Source organism: Pelodiscus sinensis, chromosome 14 (assembly GCF_049634645.1).
Source record: "Pelodiscus sinensis isolate JC-2024 chromosome 14, ASM4963464v1, whole genome shotgun sequence".
In the NCBI taxonomy this organism is placed as follows: Eukaryota; Metazoa; Chordata; order Testudines; family Trionychidae; genus Pelodiscus; species Pelodiscus sinensis.
This window is the reverse complement of record NC_134724.1, coordinates 34,563,874-34,585,289: the sequence shown is the minus strand read 5'-3', so window position 1 is coordinate 34,585,289 and position 21,416 is coordinate 34,563,874. Positions and strand designations below refer to the sequence as shown.

The 21,416-nt window shown below is 44.7% G+C and overlaps 1 protein-coding gene across 8 annotated transcripts in view; it reads right to left on the bottom strand.

Moving 5' to 3' along the window:
• Positions 1–5,329: 5,329 nt before the first annotated feature.
• Positions 5,330–21,416, bottom strand: part of SIN3A (SIN3 transcription regulator family member A) — a 68,589-nt gene continuing 52,502 nt past the window's right edge. For 6 of the 8 annotated variants that reach the window (XM_014575112.3, XM_014575114.3, XM_075897390.1 and 3 more), the window contains exons 14-21: positions 19,867–20,050; positions 18,742–19,315; positions 16,104–16,273; positions 13,667–13,840; positions 12,278–12,370; positions 11,784–11,878; positions 10,980–11,205; positions 5,330–8,182 (exon numbers count right to left, since the gene is read on the bottom strand). In XM_014575112.3, coding sequence (XP_014430598.1) covers positions 7,952–8,182; positions 10,980–11,205; positions 11,784–11,878; positions 12,278–12,370; positions 13,667–13,840; positions 16,104–16,273; positions 18,742–19,315; positions 19,867–20,050 — 1,747 coding nt within the window. In that variant the 3' untranslated portion in view covers positions 5,330–7,951. The remainder of the gene's footprint in view (positions 8,183–10,979; positions 11,206–11,783; positions 11,879–12,277; positions 12,371–13,666; positions 13,841–16,103; positions 16,274–18,741; positions 19,316–19,866; positions 20,051–21,416) is intronic. The other 2 variants (XM_075897393.1, XM_075897394.1) reach the window with 2 other exon arrangements.

The window sequence follows — 21,416 nt, the reverse complement described above, 5'->3', positions numbered from 1 at the left end:
AGAGCCCTTTTTAAATATTGGCATCATGTTAGCTTCTTCCAGTCATTAGGTATGGAAGGTGATTTAAAGGATAGTTAATAGATGTGTAATTTTCCATTTGAGTTCTTTCAGAACTCTTGGGTGAATACCATCTGGTCCCTGTGACTTGTTACTGTTAAGTTTATCTGTTTGTTCCAAATCCTCCTCTAATGACACCTCAATCTGGGACAATTCCTCAGATTTGTCACCTAAAAAATGGCTCAAGTTTGGGAATCTCCCCAATATCCTTAGCCGTGAAGACTGAAGCAAATAATTCATTTAGCTTCTCCGCTATGACTTGATCATCTGTGAGAGCTCCTTCAGCTTCTCGATCATCCAAGTGCCCTGCTGGTTGTTTAGCCAACTTCCTGCTTCTGATGTACTTAAACATTTTGCTATTACTTTTTGAGTTTTTTGCTAGCTGTTCTTCAAACTCCTTTTTGGCTTTTCTTATATTTTGACATGTAATTTGACAAAGTTTATGGTCCTTTCTAGTTTCCTCACTAGGATTTGACTTCCACTTTTTAAAAGATGTCTTTATCTGTGTCATAACCAGGAGTGTTTACCAGCACCTGGTGACAAAGGGGTTAACTAATATCTCCTGTACTTAGCCTGGTATTGGGTGGTCAGCCAATAACAATGCAGGTAGGAATTTCAAACTAGAAAAGAGGGATTTTTCTCTCTCTTCTTTGTTTGAGATTCTGAGCGGTTTCTCCCACATATTGAGGGAGATGGGAAACACTTTTCTCTCCAAGAACAGACTTTTTACAATGTGTAAGTCCATCAGGATTTGTCGTTTTCCTTGTTTGGGGATTTGAAAATAATGTCTTAGCTGTTAATTGTTTTTTTCTTTTATAACTAAGTCTTTAAGCCCAGGTGGTTTCCCTGAGTATATCAGTTGGTGGCTCTTTCCAGCTAGTCACTTTACTATGCTTGTAACTGTAGTTTTGTTTTGATAATAAATGATTGGGTTTTTTTTCCTCTAATTAACCAGTATTGGTTTATTTTTGTGACCTGGAAGGTCTGTCTGTATCTGCATACCTGACTGAGGGGTTGACTACCGCAGACTGCAGCTTGGTTTTCCTCTTTTCTTTCTCAAGCTCTTTTGCGGAAAAAGAGCTTGGGGTACCCTGGGGTTGGTTTCAAGTGTCCACCCGTTTTGGGGTTCAAAGCACTTGATGATGGCAGCGGATTCCCCAAAATCTGGGTATTAGAATTTGGCGGGAGGAGAGGTTTGTACTAGAGCCTGTAGAGGCAAGCTTTTGAGTGCTCTTGTGGGCCCCCCAACTCCTGCATTCATCATGCTGGAGTGGGGTACAGCCTTGACAATCTGTGTCTGCTTCTTTTACTGGTTAAGCCAAGCCACGGTGGCACATTTTTGGTTCTCTTACTGTGTTTTTTAATCCGGGGTATACATTTAAGTTGGACCTCTATTATGGTGTCTTTGCAAGCAGCATGGACGTTTTTCAGAGATTTTACTTTTGTCACTATACCTTTTAATTTCTGTTTAACTTCCTCAGTTTTGTGTAGTTCCCCTTTCTGAAAGTGTTGGGCTGCTGACGTGTTTTTCCCACCACAGGAATGTTAAATTTTATTACATTATGATCACTATTTCCAAGCAGTTCAGTTATATTTACCTTTTGAACCAGATCTTGTGCTCCGCTTAGGACTAAATCAAGAAGTTTCTCCCCTTGTGGGTTCCCAGAGCCAGTTGCTCCCAGAAGCAGTCATTTAAGGTATCAAGAAATTTTCTCTCTGCATCCCATCCTGAGGTGACGTGTACCCAGTCAATATGGGGATAGTTGAAATCCCCCACTATTATTGAGTTTTTTAAAATTTCTCTTATCTCTTAGCACTTCATAGTCACTTATCACTGTCCTGATCAGGTAGTCAATAATATATCCCTACTGCTATATTCTTATTCTTGGAGCATGGAATTACTATCCATAGAGATTCTATGGAACATTTTGGCTCATTTAAGATTACTTCATTTGATTCTACATTTTCTTTCATGTATAGTGCTACTCCCCATTTTCTTTCATGTATAGTGCTACTCCCCCATCAGCATGACCTGTTCTGTCCTTCCAATATATTTTGTATCCTGGTATGACTGTGTCCCACTGATTGTCCTCATTCCACCAAGTTTCCTTATGCCTATTATATCAATTTCCTCCTTTAAATGCTTTAAGAAGCTCAGCAGTGGGAAGCCTGGGAAAGAAGTGGTAGAGTCAAGAGGACAGGTAAAGACAACAAGGCCCTTGGTGAGAAGCTAATACTTTGTGTGCATCTGCCCTGCTTATAGCTGTGCCCAATCACAGGGCTGCAGAGAGCAACCAGCCGGGGTTGAGAGCACAGCAGCAGCAGAGGTCCCAGACCTACCTGATAATGTACAAAGTAAATCCCCCATAGTGACGGTGCTTGGATAGAAAATCTTGAATAGAAAACTTTAGAAATAAAAAACAATTATTCCTAAAAATGTTTTAAGAAGTCAAGAGGCCTACCTTGAATAAGCCCCCCAGCTGAACTAAAACACAAGAGTATCTAGCGCTGAACACTGGGTTTGAATGCAGTTTGCAGTAACTCTCACCCCCAGCGTCCAGGCTGCTGTGGCCAGTAGCTGCTGGGTAAGTGTTGGGTTCTCAGCCTTACTGCGGGGTCCATTTATTTTTGCAGCAACTACTGCTCCATATGCCAGCCTAGCAAAAGGGAAGGAAATATAGAACAGAATCAGGCTTATTTCTTCTGTTGTACTGATATTGCAGGGTCGCTAGATAAAGCAACACAAATGTTCATAATGGCTTTTCATGAGCAAAGGTAGCTGCTATTCTGGGCGTAGCTGCACACTAGTGAAGGGGGAAATCTCGCTCCCCTGGGGTACAGAGCCCCCAGAAGGGTCCGAGGCCGGAGGTCAAATCAGTGAGGCAGGAGAGAAACCTAGAAGGGAAAACTTTATGATGCATGCATGCAGGCTGTCACTTCCAAGAGTGAAGCAGCAGCCCTGACAGACAGATTCAGGTATCCTATATACAGAATGCTTAGACAGTTCAGTTGTGGATTGTTCTTCTTTAACATATCAAAGTCTCAGCAGAAGTACTCTGAGACTTCTGTTCCCCCCAGGAGTGCTAGAAGTAAGTTTTTACAGTACACAAAGCCACATGAGAACTTGAGTGGAGGAGTCTACAAGGCAAACTGTGACAAAGATAAGGGTTTACATGACAAATTGTGACAGACTAGGAGTATCCATGAACTTGAGATGGGAGGCATTGTAAGGGTCTTGATTAGAGCTAATTTGATTTCTCTCTGTTACAGGGAGAGAGGTCTGGAAAACTTTTAACCCTTACAGCAGTTTTCTTTAGAGAGTTTTGATTTCCTGCACAGCCCCCCCTTTAGACACAATTGGAGTTATTTGATTTTTCTCCCACACTAGCGACTACATAGGGATGTTACTTAAGATTTCATGTTCATTGCTGAGGTAGAGACACGCAAACATCTACACCTGCAGTAGACTTCTCTCACTAGAAGAATCAGGTTGTTAGCTTTTCCTGACACCCTCTCTATGTACAATCAATGCCACTGGCTGTGTTTTAAAACAAGTGCATGTTGCAAACTGACATTTTCAGTTACCCATTTCCTTCTTTGCAAAGCTTCAGGTGGGGAGAAATTCAGATGTTGTGTTTCCTTCCAGGTCTAGTTGCTTAGATGCTTGGGTAGCAGAGGCAGGTGGGTTGCATGGGCTAGACCATGCTGCTGTGTGGGTGAGAGAAGCCTATGGAAGGTATGGTGTAAAACAGCAAGCTGAAGGAGCCTAGATGGACATGCTTTTGCTGAAGATGTTTTTAGATGAAACTTGGGTCAGGATGCACCGCTGTAACCATCCAGCAGAGGGAGTTTGAGCCAGAAAGTGGAGCCATCCCAGGAGTAATGGGCAGGCTGCCAGTGGATGTCTACATGCAGGTGAGAGGGCAGAAGGGGATGCCTAGCTTTCTGCTTTGCAGAGTTCCAAGAGGGAGGTCTTTCTCCAAGATCTACCCCAGCTCTGTCGTCTAGGGAAAGAGCCTTTAATGGGCTCCGCAGGCCTCACTCATACAAGCAAGCAAAGCCTTTGAGCTGTTGGCACCAAACTGAATGAACAGGTGGTCAGTCATTCACCTCTAGGTGCCCTTTTTGTATGTCTGCGACTTCCCCTCTGAGAAGATGTAAAGAGGATGGAAACTTCTGCCTCTGAACTGGGCCACTGGGGACACACTTATCACCAGTGACTTCCTGGCAGACTAAATAGGGAACACTGGAGACAAGGGTGTACCCCAGTCTGCTGATGGAGAAACATTGTGGTTCAGGACCAGAAGTCCAGAACCACTTGAGTTTGCCCTCTGCAGTCAAGACAGTACTCACCAGATGGTCTAGTCCCCTTGAAAACACTCCAGTACCCAGCTTGGCAGACATGCAGCGTCCCAGGACAGGCAAGTTGGGACATTGTGCAACAGCCTCCAAGCCCGAAGAACAAGAGATGGACGAGTATCTTGGTTGAACTGACACTGTGGGCTGTACTACTGCTGATGCATCTTTTTTTGTGTGTGTGTGGGGGGGGTGCACGCAGGGGGAAGTTAAAGCTCTAGTTCAAGAGGAATGTTTGAAGCACTAATCTCTAGTGCTGTATAGGGGATAAATCCCAATCTCAATGCACTTGCTGTAGGCAAAGGGAATGCTGAAGACAGCTCTAAATCAAAAGGGACTCAGTCTGAAGAGAACTGTTAAATAGCACACCAGTCCTTTCCAGTTCTTTAACAGCCATAATATTAACACACAACTTGAGGGAGAGCTCTGTTGACTATTACCCCATTTCCCAAACTGACCCAAGAGATGGGGGGAGTCAATCCCTTCCCGCAGCAGCTTTAGGGGTACTGAAATTTACATGCTGACAACTTCCTTCCTTATTGGTTCAGATCTACAGCAGCTGATAGGACCTTCCTACCACTCCAGGGGAAGAGACTTATCTATTGGCTCTTGGCACCACAAACTTTGCAACTGCTATAAAAAGCATTTATAACTTCTGAGCAGGAACTGGAAATTGCCTCTGGATTCCAGATACTAATTGGTAAGCAATTTCCTAGCAGATAAAAGGAAGGTCAGTCAAACATAGGCGATGTGTGAGTTTCCTAAGCAGAGATCAAACTCTCATGTCTAATATCTTCCCCCTCCCCAGCTAATGTTTTTATTAAAGGAGTGATTCTGTCAGACGCATCTTCCTTGCCTCCCTCAAGAATGTGTCAAGATTTCATTGTGTATGATAAAGAAGGAAGAAAAATCTGTACACAATGATTAGCCCTGATATTTTAATGGAAATACTGCACTACAGTCAAGTTTACAACATTTGTATAGAAATCATCACATGGATAGGTGGCCAAGGATCACATTACAGAATACAAAAAGCAATTTAACGTAAAAAGAAATCTTTGCTATTGTACAGGCTGGGATCAGAGCTTGAAGCTCAGCAGTCAGACATGGGGAGGGATGAAAGCTGTAGGTGAAAACCCTGCTGCAGGAGGAGATCTCCTTGGGTTTTATTGGTTTTTTTTCCTGGGTACCTTGAACAGCAGGAATCCCGCCATGTTAATCCCATTCCGCTCAAAGAACATGCAGGCACAGACTCTTGGACAACACACCCACAAAGCAGCAGCAGCTGTTACTTCCACGCTGGTAAAGTCTAAATCGTCCTGACTTCCACTTCCAAACCAGCGTTAACACACATTGAAAAGAAACACCTGAGGGTGGGGCAAGGTGCAGGGGAGCGTGTGTCAAACCTGTGAAATGGAAGAGGACACAATAGAACCCCCTTCCTGTCTGAACACAGCAAAAGGAGGGGAAACGGGACAGGTAACTTATTGCTGGCAAACTCTGAATACTCCCCAGTAGGCTCTCTCCTCCCTTCCCCTCTCTCCATAGGAGGCTCCCATTCATCACCATGGCTGGAACTACTCTCGTCCATTGGCTGCCAATGACTAGTGACCTTATAGGCCGTGCACTTTCAACACTCCACTCTCCCAGATTGCACAAGGGCTGGAGCAATCGCCCTCCCCACTTCTCGGAAAGTAAGCAAACTCAGTTCTGAGAGGGGACAGCCAGCTGGCTTGAAATCCCTGGGACAGATTGAAGTGGACTTTGAAAAGCAGCAAAGCTGCATTCACAGCTCCCCAGCTGGATGATGGAGGCTGTCTGGGCACTACCGGCAGCATCGCTTTGTGCAAGAATAGGATGCCTCCTTTGAGGAGGAGAGACAGTGCAGTTGGGTCTGTCGTGGCTTACAAAGTCCAGGCCAACTTGTCTGAAAACCAAAATCTTCTAATGCTTAAATATCTGCCAGCACTAAACGTCTATGCTTAAAAAAATATATATCCCATTTGTGGATTTCACTAGTGAAATGCATAACACGGCCTGCCCACCTTGCCTCTCTCTCTGTCTGTCTGTCTGTCTCTCTCTCTCTCACACACACACACACACACCACACACACAGAGCAGCTCTAATCAAATACTGGTTTGGTACTTAGGATGTTTTCTCCAATACTGAGAGGGAAAATACATAAGCACAATCAACCCCATCTAAGTAGCTCAGCAATGCTTCCCAAAAGTGAAGGTTTTCTGAGCTGGAAGACCAGGTGGATAAAAGTTACCCACACACACACACACACACACACACACACACAAATTAAAAATTATATAATATATATTTATATCTCTTACCAGGCTGCTCAGAACATGGCCATGTTCAACACACACACACACACACACCCACCCCCACCCACCCCCATACCCACACACCCACACACAAAACACACACCAACACACACACAACCTCTGCCTTCTCCCCTCAGATTGTGAAGCCAATAATAAAATGTTCAAATGTCCCCTCACCCCGCTGCATGCTGCATGGTGCCTTTCAGAACAGGAACAGGGCCGGGGGTGAGCAAGTGTCTTCCTTAGTAAGAACAAAGACGTATTTTTATTTACAAAAGAAAGGAGAGAAAAATTTCCACACAAAAGCACTACAATGATAACTCCCTTTGGTAAAAAGTGTAATAAATGTCTCCATAGGTTTGTGTGTAGGTACTAAATCTCAAGCCACCTGGTACTATGGTACACAAGAAGCTGGTACAGTTATGCTAGCACATCAAGCATACTTCCTTTAATAAAAAACAAAAATTGACAATATGTACATTTATTTACAAAAAAGGAAGGAGAACATGTTAAAATTGTGTGGTTTCTGCTGTGTGTGTGTGTACGTGTGTGAAAAGCTGGTGCATGGCACTAGGAGAGGCTAGTAAAGAAGCAGGTACAAAACAGTCCCACTGGCACTAGAAAGGACAGACCAATCCGAACCAGCTGAACCAGGAGTCCAGCAGGGTGACAGAGTCATTGAGAGTCCAGGAGATGGTGTTCTTGAGAGCCGGACTGCAGAGTTGGTGATCCCAGGTGAGATCTCGGCAAACCTGCAGCAGCCTAACAGAGGAGAATCCAGGTGAGAGGCACCTCTGGGTCGTGACATTTCTGAGTGTGTAACTTTAAACGCACCACTCTGTCAGGATGCTTGCAACAGCCAGTTCTCTTCCCTGGAAGGTCAGACCATTTAAAAGTTAGTCTCAAAACTGCTGGTGTGTACGAGCTAGCTGCACTTCTCTAGGATCACTCGGTTCTGAAAAGGGTCCTTCCCTCCACAGTGCACGCTGAGATCAGAGGCCTGTTGGCAATAGTTCCAGCTTAGGTTTGTAGCAATCCGTGGTCCTAAACCGAATCCCGCTGGTGACAGGCTGTACCAGCTGCACACTAGTCAACTGGCCATGTTACAGAGACACACAGTGAGGGGAGAAAGGCATCTTCCTCATTTCCTTGATACGCGCACACACACACCCACAATGTGATCTGCCCTCACACATGGACTTTACGGTGTCTTGAATACTGAGCCATATTTGACACGGTACTTATTAATGCTCACAAAGTGCAGGGTCTCTGTATCACAGGTGGTGGTACAGGGCACCAAACCCTCCAACCCTTCTCCCATTAGCCACTTGTTTGTCTCAGCTGCCATTTCACGGGTCACATGCTCCTTGGTCCATTTGTCCACCCAGGCCTGGAACCTCTGGTGCAGCCGCTTGCTCACTCTTTCATGGGACTGCAGAAATGGGAAGAGAGAAAAAATAAATAAATAAAAGGCTCTAGCCACCAACATTCAAGATCCCTAACGCTTAAAAAGAGACGACAAATCCACGTCCATAGGCCAGCAGATTCAGGAAGTTCAGCTCTGCTGGGGAACTGGAAATACAAACACTGCCCCTTGCTGAGTGACCAAGAGACAGCGTCAGTAAGTTGGAGGCGGCATATGAACAAATAGGCACAGGCAACCTTATTCTCCAACTGGGAATTCTCAAAAGCCTAGTGTCAGTGAAAATTAAGATTGTGAGATCAAGTGCTCAGAAGTCAGACAATTAAAAAAATCATCAAACTCTAAACTTATAATGTTAATATGGCCACTGTGTAGATCCTGTACATTGTATGGAATGGATTTGTGTTAATGATCAAAACAGTGACACCAAAAAAAGTACACATGCACTAGGGCAGAACTGAATACTGCAACAGAAGTAACTTATAGAAGTCCCTGACTTGACTAACTGATTATAACACTCAGACTGCAGTACTGCTAAGCTTTTCATACATTGATTCCCTGATTAATGCCAGTGTCAGGTGAGGAAAAATTCTGTTCAGCCTTAGATGCAGGTGTTTATAAAAACCAATAGAGAAAGTATCTTGTATGCATACAAGAATTGCAGCTGGAGCAGAAGAGGGGTAGGCTGACATGGACATATTCCTTCCCAATCTCCCACAATGCAGGTGTGGGTGCTCACAAAACCCCCATGAAAAAGTGATTTTGGGACTGAAACAAGAGCCTAAGGAATTTCAAACCAAGAAGGAATCTGAGTAAATTTAATAAACGTTAGTGGACATTTAACCCTAACTTAATGACAGTGGTCAGTCCCAATAACTACTATACACATTCCCACAGCTGTGTTGTTCTATTAGAATCTGGACACTTCAGTCCTCAGAAACACATGCATTGTGACATTTTCAGGGTAGAGTGATCTAAATCAAGGCAATTCACATCACCAGGTAGAAACCCTTGATTTAAAATAATCACTTTTAATCTTTTCCATTTGTATTTCATCTATTTTCAAAAGAAAGATGCACTCAATTGATAACCGTTAAAACATCTTGACGTACAACTAAATAGAGCCTTTATAATAGATTTGGTAAATCTGTTTGCTACCGAGAAGTGTCCACCATAATTATACAAATTTAAGCAATTAGAATTTAGTATTTTCAGATTCTTATTAACATTTTTAATAGGTTAGAAAATGGTGAATGACATATTGCTTATTTACTAGGTAATTAACTTTTTGCTCATATTTTGTGGTAATCTGAATTAGAATGGTAACTAGAATTTAAACAACAGTATCTAAAATTATTTGTAATTAAAACAACCTCAATATATAAATTTCTTTAATCAAAAGAGGTTTCATATTGACAAATTAAACAGATGAATTCACTGAATTAAAGTGATTATTTCAGGTCGTTCTGGGAATTTTTTCAAATATGCTTAAGTGAAAGTGACTGGAACTTAAATTTCTAATTTCACCTCTCTCTCTGGAAAAGACAACAGTTGGTTAGCCCAAGTAATTTTGGAACCTCTGCCATATTTTTCATAGAATCATAGGACTGGAAGGGACCTCGAGAGGTCAAGTCCAGCCCCCTGCCCTCAAGGCAGGACCAAGCTCCGTCTACACCATCCCTGACAGATGTCTATCTAACCTGTTCTTAAATATCTCCAGAGAGGGAGATTCCACCACCTCCCTTGGCAATTTATTCCAATATTTGACCACCCTGACAGTTAGGAATTGTTTCCTAATGTCCAATCTAAACCTCCCTTGCTGCACTTTAAGCCCATTACTCCTTGTCCTGTCCTCAGAAACCAAGAGGAACAAATTTTCTCCTTCCTCCTTGTGACACCCTTTTAGATATTTGAAAACCGCTATCATTTTGAAGCATGACCTCAAAAGTAAGATGCTTTCCCTGACTTTTTCCTTCATGTGGAAAAGAGCCTTTAATTCAAAGGCATTTTTGTTTTTAAAGAAGGTCATGGATTCAGGTGATTTATTTTTTATTTACATGTCTCATTATCCTTTAGCCTTACCATATTTTGCATTAAATTCAGATTTCATTTTATACAGGCTTATTTATGTATTTATTTATTTAAAAAGAAAGATCTTTTCAGTAACAATATTTTTTAAAAAGGATTTGATTTTTAAATAAAGTCTTCCATTTTTACCCACCCTGGGCTGTAACAGTGGCATCACTGCAGCTACTCTGATTATTACAAATGCAGCACTTTGAAGCAGCTGGGTTATTCGTTTCCAGTGCTCGGCTGCCTGCGAGCAACCCTAGACTCCCACTCTCAGGGATGAGACATCTCCTTCAGGAGAGGAACTTGGAAGCTATTGCAGAACATGTGTCAGTTTTCCCCCATTCCAGTTCTTTACTACCCCTTCCCTGCCCCTCCCCTTTAAGGGCCACCCTAAGAAGAGCGATAGCAACCCAGGTAAGGTGCTCCTACACAAGAAACGTGGAGGTTAACGGGGGGGGGGGGGGGAGGGGGTTGGGTTGGGAAATACAGAAATAGGAAAGGAAGGGTTACAGCTGAGGGTTATTCAGAGGAAGGTTAAAGTGCCCAGAGGATTAAACAGTTTTGTGTCCAATCCTCAAAGTAATATAAAGGCTACCAAATGCTACAGCCCCCCCTTCAAAAAAACAAACAAACAAACAAACACCTTTATCTGACTCTCCCTGAACCTCTTGCTCCCGAAGGGCATCTGGGGAAACACCAGCTGCTCATCCCATTGCTTTCACTCAAGTCCTACCTGCTGAGCACGCAGCAGAGCGGTCCTCCTGTACATGTAATCCTCCGATTTGATCACGTACACCATCTTATAGGAGTTCAGTTTGAATTTACACTCCAGTTTGTCCAAGCTCTCCACATTCTCCATGGACTTCTTACTATTTCCTTCCTTCCCCTCCTTCTCCTGCTGCTCCCGACCACGCTGACACTTACGGATCCGCCTCAGGTTCCTGTAAACCAGAGAATCCCTGCTGGGATTAATGCTCACTCTCTGCCCACTAGGCTGGAGGTATTTGGTGGCTCCAAGTCAGCCCTTCAGAAGTCAAAGGGTTGCTCAGAGTGGAACGGTCACAAATTAAAGCAGTTTAGGCTCAGGTGCCTCCCAAAAGCCACCCCACTGCTCCGAGGTATTTACAGAGCAGGAGGGCCTTTCGAAGCTCGTGTGCAACCAACCTCCCTGCTAATGAAAAGCAATTGCAGCACCTTCTGCACTCAGCAAGAGCACTACGGTAAGCCAAGGTGGGTTTGAAAGAAAAAATGGGGGTGAGGGCTGGTGACTCCCCAAACCTCTGACCTCCCTGCTGCCTATGGACTATGCCCCCTCTCAGCCACGGGAGAGCTAGAGCTCGGGGAGGCCTGCAGGTTCTTGGAATAAGCAACAGCACTAGTGTCTGTCTACACTACGTTTTCTGAAATGGCCAACTACTGAAAACAAGCAAGAGATGGTAACAGCCAACACGGTGAGAGAGTACGAGTTCTTCCCTCTGCTGATATGGGTACATGAGGTCTGTACGTCACCACTCACAGCCACAGCTCATTCACTCACCTTGGCAGGAAGACCGGCTTCTGGGCCAAGTGTTCCCGAAGTTCGGGAGAGGTAGAATCAGAGTTGACGTACCGCTCTACATAGTCTGACCAACGCTGAAATGGGCACAGAATGCAAAGAGTTAATCAATGTTTGCTAAATTCAACCATCTAAACCCAACTCCCAAGGGGTCAGGCTGCAAGTTCTGTGGACCAAAGAAAAGCAATCTCTGGAGACTCCCTGTAGGCCCCACTCACTCTCCTCCCCATGGATGGATGCACCAGACGGTCTTGTTTTTGACACTATTAATATAAGAGATGCCAACAAGGATTGTTCAACTCAATTCACTGAGGCCAGCAGGTCACATAATGAATGTGTCCTATAGGACTAGAAACAGGTGATAGTCTATAGCAACTGAAACAGTGACAGCTCTGCCATCTTCATCTCAAATACCCCTATTTAAACTTTACACACTTAATGGCAGCAGCTGAACTCTGAGGATCATCTGCTCTTACCTCCGCCTCCACAGGGTCATCAGAGTTCTCCTCTTCGGTGTCCAGCAGCTCAATGGTTAATTGGACCTGGCCTCTGCTCTGAATGAACATCAGCTACAAAGCAGAATGAGCAAGGGGACTTAGTAACAGGGACAAGGAGACAATCCACTAAACTTCATGCAATGGACAGGCATAATATTGTCCCTTTCACTCTATAGAGAGCAAATGCACCAGGGGGCGGGGAGGGGGGGAAGGGAGGGTGAGAGGAGAGATACAGGCCCCAGCTACACAATCTGAACACAGGAACACAAAAGGAGTTTTGACAATGAGTGGAAAGTTCTAAATCTAACAGAGGGCAAAAAGAATAAGGATAAAATAAGTTATTCTACATCTAACAGCAGAAGAGAATTCACAGATAAAGAATCAGGACACACTTAAAGAGAGTTGGAAGAGAAAAGCATGAATTGTCACAGTGAACAGCCGATATTTTTATCAATTCTGATCCATTTGTGCAATTTCTTTACTTCCCTGCTTATTTGGAGACTTAGTGTGAGAGCAGATCCCTGATAAATACTAAAAAAGCATTAGCAATGAATTTCTTTTTTAAAGATGGGCCTGCCCACTTCTGATTTTACAGAGATGAGACATATGAATTGGATTTTCACTTTGTGTCAGGTTTATTTAACATGTAGATGGCAAATATTAGCAAGACTGTCACAGTCAACCATAGATGAGATGGGGAAAAAGTCAGAAGGCTTCAATGACTCATAACAGGAGAGAGTGAACGAGAAAGAAAGATTAAAACCCTAATGACAGCAACCAATCAGTATAGTATCACTCTGGGATCCTGAGAAACACAAGGAGAAATCCTAATTTTATTTCCAGTATACTTATAGTTGGGATTGGTCCTGCCTTGGGCAAGGGGCTGGACTTGATGACCTCCTGAGGTCTCTTCCAGCTCTATGATTCTATTTATTTTTCCATCTTTCTTGCAAATGTCCCATTTCTGAGTAACTCTGTACAGAATAAAAGCTTCAGACAGGCAGCCGAGTTAGTCTGTAACAGGAAAAACTTAAAAAACAAATAGTCTAGTCCAGTAGCACTTTAAGGACTGACAAAACACCCCGGTATACTCTGGTCATCTGAAGAAGCGGGTTTTGCCCACAAAGGCTCATGATACCATCTACTTGTTTTAGTCTTTAAAGTGCTACCAGACTATTGGTTGTTTAAGTTTTTCTTTATAGAATAGTTATCCTGTTTTTCTGTATGTTCTACCTTCCCTGTCTGGATTTATGCAAGCTCTGTAGACCGACAGTCACTGAGCAGGTACTCAACAGCTCCACCAGGCCTTCTGGCGAGAGCTGTGGAGCATGCAAGTGTCTAGAGGTCCTTGGGATAGTTGGTTTTTACCTTGAAACAGTTCTCGTCCGACATGAGCTGCTCAGCTTTGCGCTGGTATGCGGCCTCCCCAAGGGTCCGAGATGACTGTGAAGACAGCAGGCCACCAGTAGCACCATTGCTATTCTCCGACAGGTAAAGGTCTGTCACCTGCACGCAGATCTCGTCACTCACGATGTGCTGAAGCTGGGAGCAGGAAGGACGTGGAGAAGAGGAGTTAACTTTAAATGCTCCTGGACGTGGTGCACTGTATACTACAGAACGCCCCCCCCTTCCCCCGTCCAAGTCAGATGGGACTTGCACTAGTGTCCAGTGTGGACAACCTGCCTTCTGCAGTCAGGCCCTAGGTAAAACAGAACACGACACAGATCTCTAAAGCTTCTTCATGTGGCATCACACACAGTCTGACATGAACGAAAATGAGCAAGCAGGGTAGAGCCTTCAGCATGTGCCTGCACTTCTCTACTTGCAGGTTTGCAGGCAAATTCATATGTTGAAGGCTACAGATGAGCAGGAAACCTTTGTCTCCCCCTTGGATACATATACACTGTGGCAGAACCAGTCAGATTTTCTGTTCTTTTCCATTCCACACCATGCAAGTCTCAATCAGCAAAAAGATATGTCCATCCATGCAGATTAGAGGTGAAGACTCTCAAAAATTCCTGCTTTAAATCTTTGTCTATTCAAACCATAGCAACATAAATAAATAAATAAAATCTACCCATCTAAGTATAATAATTGAAAAGCAATTATTTAGGTTACAGACATGGCAGACTCTGTTACTGAGGGTTACTACTACACCCCCTAGAAAACATTGTGCCCTTTACAATAAATAACGGTGCTGGAAAAGTGAAGTTATGTGTGTCATATACAAAGTAACCAGCATTCCCTATAAGCAGAGTGCATGGGCAGCCACTCAGGAAAGAATCAAATGCTGCCCAGCTGATTAGCCAACTGCCCACAGCCAGCAGCATGTGTATGTGTTGGCTGTGCACATCCAAACATACTTCAGTGTACATACTTTTTTTATGCTCATTGATGGAAAAAATTAGAGGGAACATTGAAAGTGACTAGGGCTAATCTTCAAATAACCATTATGAAGGAAATTGTCCCACAATGAGCAAAAATGTAAACCACAGAGATATGTGGCATATGTCCCTGGGAAGGGCTCGTTAGGCAGTTCTCTTGCCATGAAATTGATACACTAAATCCAAAGATTTTGTTTGGGATGGGGAAATTAAAAATAATTAAATCAAATTTTAATTATTATTTTCCCAAATTCAAATAAAGAGCCTGTTGGATGCCAATTTTCTATCAAAACTGAAATTAAACACTTGTTTAAAAATTCTGCCTTTATACCCTAATTTGTGCTTAGCAAATCTCTGCAGAAATGGGATCAGCAAAGTAACCAGAATGTCAGAGTTCATATTTGGGCTTACAGAGTGAAAATGACAACTAGCAGCTGAAGTCAACAAATACACCAGCTTCAAGAGCCAGCTGGCATGTGTGAAATCCAGAAGGAAGTTTTCATTCAAAAGAAATACAGAACCTGCTCAAGAATCCTTCCAGTTTTGGTTCTTGTGTTTACAGATGCTTCAAGCTTTCTAAGAAGCATAGTACACTTCAAATGTGATGCCATCCGACACCCACACATCTTAGTTTTTTGCAGACAGCCTGCCTTAAGAATGAGGCTGCAACACACCTGAAGAGTCACACACTAGGTAGACCACTTATTACAATGCAGCACCAGCAGCACTGGTTTTCTGAATGAGGAGCTTTATTATAATCCCCCGATTGCTGGATCACTTAATGATTATCTCTAAAGCACCTGGCATTGGCCACGGTCTGAAGACAAGATACTGGGCTACATGGACCATTTGTCTGACCCAGATTGACCATTTTTATCATTTCAGACACACGCTACAGTCTAGAAGGAACCATGTGGGCCCATGTTATTCCTGTCCTCAAGACTGAAGTGGAAGTGTATTTTAAACAAAATCCTATCTTGCTATTGGAATATGCAAATTTTTGGCTTTTTATACATTTACAAATCTTCAAAAACTGGAACTTTAAATACTGCTTAGCACACTTCCTGTAGCAATTTCTTAGTTAAAGCAACATTAGGTGGGGAAGTGTTGTTTATGCCAATGTATGTAGGTACCTCTGAAGAGGGAAGGCAAAGCACCACAGGTAGCTGGGTAACCAAAATATCTGTACAAATCTTTTTAAACCGTATCACTTAAATACATTAACACTTATCCTCTCCCATCACCAGAAATATGTTAGACAGGAGGAAACCCCTGCTGTTCTCTTCTCCTCTCTGAAATACATCACACAAATCCATTCAATAACCCTTGGGGAGTTGTTCTTCTGTGGGAAAGCACCAGCTATACATTCTCGGTCACCCAGACACCACCTCGCTTCCCCCTGGCAGTATGCTGCAAGTCACCTGTCTAACAATACTCTGGATCAGCTTGTCCATGGTGAAGGCGATGTAGGCATGAATGGTGAACATCTCCCGTAGGGAGTCTTCATACTGGGACGAATCCATGTTGCCATCTAGCAGGTTCCGCACCATGTCCAGGAAAGCTGGGTAGTAATCCTCCACGTCAATATCCACTAGAGGAAGAGAAGGTGCAACATGAGCCTCATTGTAACACACCTCCAAGGCGCTTCCCACAGGCCTGCTATGAGCTCTGGGAGCTCAAGGGCCACACGCTGAAGGCTGTTGAGGAGTTGACGAATTACCAGAATGGTCTATAAATGAGGGACAACATTGTAAGACTTTAAATGACAGCTCTTCAAATTAATGCCAGGTTTGTAACCCCTGGCAGAGGCCTCACAGAGAAGGACAGAGGCAGTAAAAATCTCAGAACCCAAGAGGTTCTCGCTACCAAAACAACAGTCCGCACAGCACTAAAGCAGAGACCTCACCAAAAGAGACACAAAATGCATCTGTTGCACATTAGGATTAAACTAGCCAATTAGCCCATCATAAGACAGGATTTTCAGGTCTCTCCTCCACGTCGGTCTTCTCTCTCGAGCCTCTGGTCTCCCTCTCCCGCCCCCCTCAGCTCTCCTCCCCCTCCTTGCCTCTCACTCAGGGGACCACAGAACCCAAATGGCCGTTTGGGCTATGCACTCCCTGTGCTGCATGCGGGGTGCGGAGCCCAAACAGTCGCTTGCGCTGCTTGCTTCCACGCGGCGGCCGGCTGAGCAGCGCAGAAGTTAGCCGAGCGCCATAGCGGGAGGCGAAGGAGTGCAGGCTGGTGACATTCACGGCCAGGGGACAGGGCTTGGAGCTGTTGTCATGCCGCACGTCACCGCCCCGCCCCCCTTCGCCTCTCACCATGGCACTCAGCTGACTTCTGCGCCACTCAGCCGGACCGCCGCGGGGGGGGCAAGCGGCGCAAACGGCCTTTGGGCCCCACACTCCCCATGCAGCACAGCCCCCCCAAGAGGGAACAGCCAGCATTTCAGGCAACAGCGCCCCCCAGAGGGAACAGCCAGCATTTCGGCATTACAGAGACAATGGCCGTGTCCAGACTCAGGGGTTTTTTCGGGAAAAGTAGCCTTTTCCCGAAAAAACTTCCCCTGCGTCCAGACTCAAGCCGCGTTCTTTCGAAATTATTTCGAAAGAACGCGGCTTTTCTTTCGATGGCGGTAAACCTCATTTCACGAGGAAGAACGCCTTCCTTCGAAAGTTCCTCTTTCGAAAGAAGGCGTTCTTCAATGTAAAGAGGCCGTCTTCGAAAGAGAGCATCCAGACTCGCTGGGTGCTCTCTTTCGAAAAAGCGGATTTCTCTTTCGAAAGATCCGCCTGCAGTCTAGACATAGCCACAGACACTGGGCTACTATATATATGATGCTATTTAAGTAGCACCCATAGGTCCCAGATTATATCTGGCCCCCCACTGTGCCTGGTACCCTACAGACACATACCCAACAAGGCCTTGCCTTGAAGAATGAGGTTAAGAGCTTGGGGGGAAGCAATTTGCCCAAGGTCACATAGTGACTAAGTGGTAGAGCTGAGGTTAGAACCCTGGTGTCCCATGTTTCAGGCCAGCGCCTTAACCAGCAAATGGCACACACAGAAGTTGCCTAGCCTAACTGAATGGGCAGTGCAGTTTCCAAAACCTTGTGTGTGCTGCAGCAGAAATGCAGCAAGATAGGGAAGCAAATGAAAAAAGCCATTCAGGGTACACCCAGTTTTGAACAGTCATCTACTGTGGTCTGGGCATCATGAGAAGATGGTTCAAACAGCTCTGCATCCCTCAAGGCCAAAAAAAGACTCTTCACACCTCCTCCCTTGATTTAATCCAAATTAACTACTTTACTTTGGTTTTAGCTGGGAGGAAAGACAGTTTAGTATTGTAGCTTTATTACCACTGAGGAAACCATCCCTGGGAGGAGTTTAAATACATTTATTTCCTGAGACCACTCAGATTACATTAATACTGCAAGGGTAAATGGAAGATCAAGAAGGCTCTTTACTGGTCTACATAGGACTGCTTTGACTAGGCCTGCCCTGCTCTCCTTCCTTTCATCAGCACCCCAGTTTAAAAGAACACACTTTTTTAATAGAAGAGCCAAAACTGACAGCTTTGCCAGTTGTCAGGGGTCGACTCCTCCATTGAGATAGTTTATAACAAGCTTGAGGCCAGAGCAGATTTTTATTTCTACCCAAGTCATAAATCCATTAGGTTAAAAAAACCCAACCCAATCCAAACTGAAAAACATTCAGCTGGCAAGGAATACTAAAGCAATACGGAATACCACGCCACTCCCCTACTGTCCCACAAAGTAGGATGCTCCTAGTCCCAGTGTCAGGTCTAGAGCTCTCCTTCTTGGTAACATGCTGAGCTACATTCAGTGCCCACATGCATCCTGACATTTCACATTTTGGAAACTACTAAAATGCGGTGACTGTATTTAGAGACAGAATATGTAGTGGCAGGTGAGCAGGGAACACAGATCCCTCCGACACCAGGAAACAATTCAAGCACCTGTTCCACAGCTGCAAATTAAAGCAACCGTGTGTCACAAGTGTCCTCCCCTAACTCAGAACCAGGTAAGAGTATACTCACTGGGCTCTTTCAGTCGCAGCTGAATGGCTGGGCTGTCACTCTTGTCTCGTTTTATGCCTAGCACTTCCCGCTCCCACTCCCTTTCCCGGTTCTCCTCTTCAATTTGTCGCTCGGCCTGGGTGCAAATCCTCAGCAGCCGCAAGCACAGGATCTGGTGGAGCCGCATGAAGATGTACCAGTTGTTGTTGACATAGAAGAGGTTGTATGCTTCGTCCACCCCCCGAAGCTTCTGAGCTGCTGTGTTGCTGAACAGCAGCTTGGCTTTGGGGGGACTGTTCCCAACCCCATTGTGCTTTTTCGCAGCCCCAGTGGCTTCATCTACATCCATTTCCTCCTCCTCCTCTTCCTCCACGTCTGAGAGCTCGCCCCGCTGAGCAAACAGCAGGTCCGGAATGAAGTGGTACATGATCTGCTTGATTTTGTACTTGTCCTCTTTCTGGATTCCCGTCTGCCGTTTCACATGGTGAATGATAAGAGAAGCAGCATCCTCCAGAATTTGCTTGTCTTCATAGGCTAGTGACAGGTGTGGGCCTATGGGTACTCCGGCATTGTCTTCTGATGCCTGCTCTTGCCTCTGAAGGAGGAAGAAGAGACACACAGAGCATAAGTGAGTCTCACACATGCAACTTACATTTCCAAGACCCCCATAAAAAGCACCGCCAGTGAACTGGATTTCATGCCTCCTTACAGCCCCAAACTCTCTCGGGGTTAGGACCAGAGTTCACACAACCCAGCTCAACACCCCAAGTTCTGGTGTCAATGGCCTACACGTATTACACATATGTAGCACACACTCCACATTTTGTCATCTCCTCCCTTCCTGAACTTGTGGCTGTCTTACCACAACAGCATCTCTGTGGCCAAAAAAGGTAAGTCATCAGTTCCCTCAAGTGCTAATTCAGTCACTCTGTAGCAACAGCCACCGCTCACTAACATGACCTGGCAAGCAATTTGCATTTTTTCCTTCTACCAGAACCTAGTGTCCACGAATGGCCTAGAGAGATACAAATGCTACACACTATTAATACAACCCAGCAGGAAAGGAGGGGTGGGGCTGGAGAGGAGGCGAGAGGCAGTCTCAGAGCTGGAGAGATGATCAACCACCACTATCAGTGACCACTTTACCTCATCGTAGATGCTCTCAATCTCATTGAGGAGGCTCTTTGACCTCAGAACCTTGGTGTCATTCTGTTTGAAGTTGATGCCCTGGTGATCCAGAGATTTCAGGTAATATTTCTCATTCTGCTCCCTCCAGACCTTGTTGAACCCTCGCTGGGCTTCTCGCCACTCTTCTTCTTTCATCTTTAACCTTAGCAGCGACAAAAACAAGCCGATGAGTTAAGAGATGCTGAGCTAAGAGAAAAGCCTAGAACAGACAGACTGGAGACAAGGCTTCTGCTCCGTAGCCACTGAAGCAGAATAAGTTTTCAGGAGTTCAAACGAGGGAGAATGTGCACAGCAACCTTCTCCAGAAATGGTCGTTATACCTTAGATTGGGTTGGGGGCTGTATTATTGCACAGGTTAAGCAGGCACACATTTGTGGACAGAGTCTGATAACGGAGCTGAAGAGGTCATCCAATAGACCATAAACCAACCCCCCCGGTATAACTCTGACGGAGTCCCAGAACCAGTTCTGGGTTCACTGACAACATCTTAGAATTCTGCACTGAGAGGAGTTACAAATACCAGAAATCTCAGCTGTTGTAACCAGCTGGTCCAAAGAGTCCCAGGCATCTGTGATACCCCATAACTTAATACATGGATTTAACCACTTGCCAGACACTTCAGGGCTCTCAAGAGTCTGACACTTTTTATGACCCTGTAACTAGATATTCTTTTCATCCCATGCAACAGGGGCACACAGAATTCTGAACCTCTTGGCAAGCCTATCCCTGCCAGCTCTCTCCAACGAGGATGATGAAATCACATTACATACCTGGGCGACCTAAATACTTTGAGACTCTGGAATTTTGCAGAGATAATTGTTCAACACTCCAGGCGTCTAGAAGCATGCCGTCCCTCACTTGGCAATCCCTCCTCAAAACTGTATCCCTCCTCTTGAGTTTCTATACTATATCCAGATCCCGGTGTCTAAGACCATCTCCTCGCAGTCTTACTTTTCTCCTTTCAGCTCTCATTTCTTTATGTCTAGTTTACACATTAAGCCCTTCCTCAGGTGAGGACTGGAGACCAGAGTACCCCAACATGACAACATAAAAGCCAATTCTTCCACACAGGAGTTCTTTTTATGTATTTGTATAATTGGGCCCAATTCTGCCGAGGGCATTAGGGAGCCACCATAATAAAGATTTGATAATCCACCACCACCAGTGCCGTAACTAGCTAATTTTGCACCTGAGGCAAGAATATAAAATAGCGCCCCCTCAGGAAACAGCGTCCCTAAGGAGCAGTCAACGTTGACCGTCCTCAGCACGAGCAAGGGCGCTGATGTGGCACGAGTGAAGATAGCTTAGTAGCTCCTGTCTTAAAATAATTAGTTTTCTATATTATTTTTCTGCGGCCCCTCAGCTATGGCCTAAGGCAAGTGCCTCACTCGCCTCGCCCTTGTTACGGCCCTGACTACAACAATGCTAATGGCAATCACTTCTAATTATCTCTTGTTCTGCATCGTTAAAGATGAATCTGGAAAGCAGGAACATATGAGGATATGGAT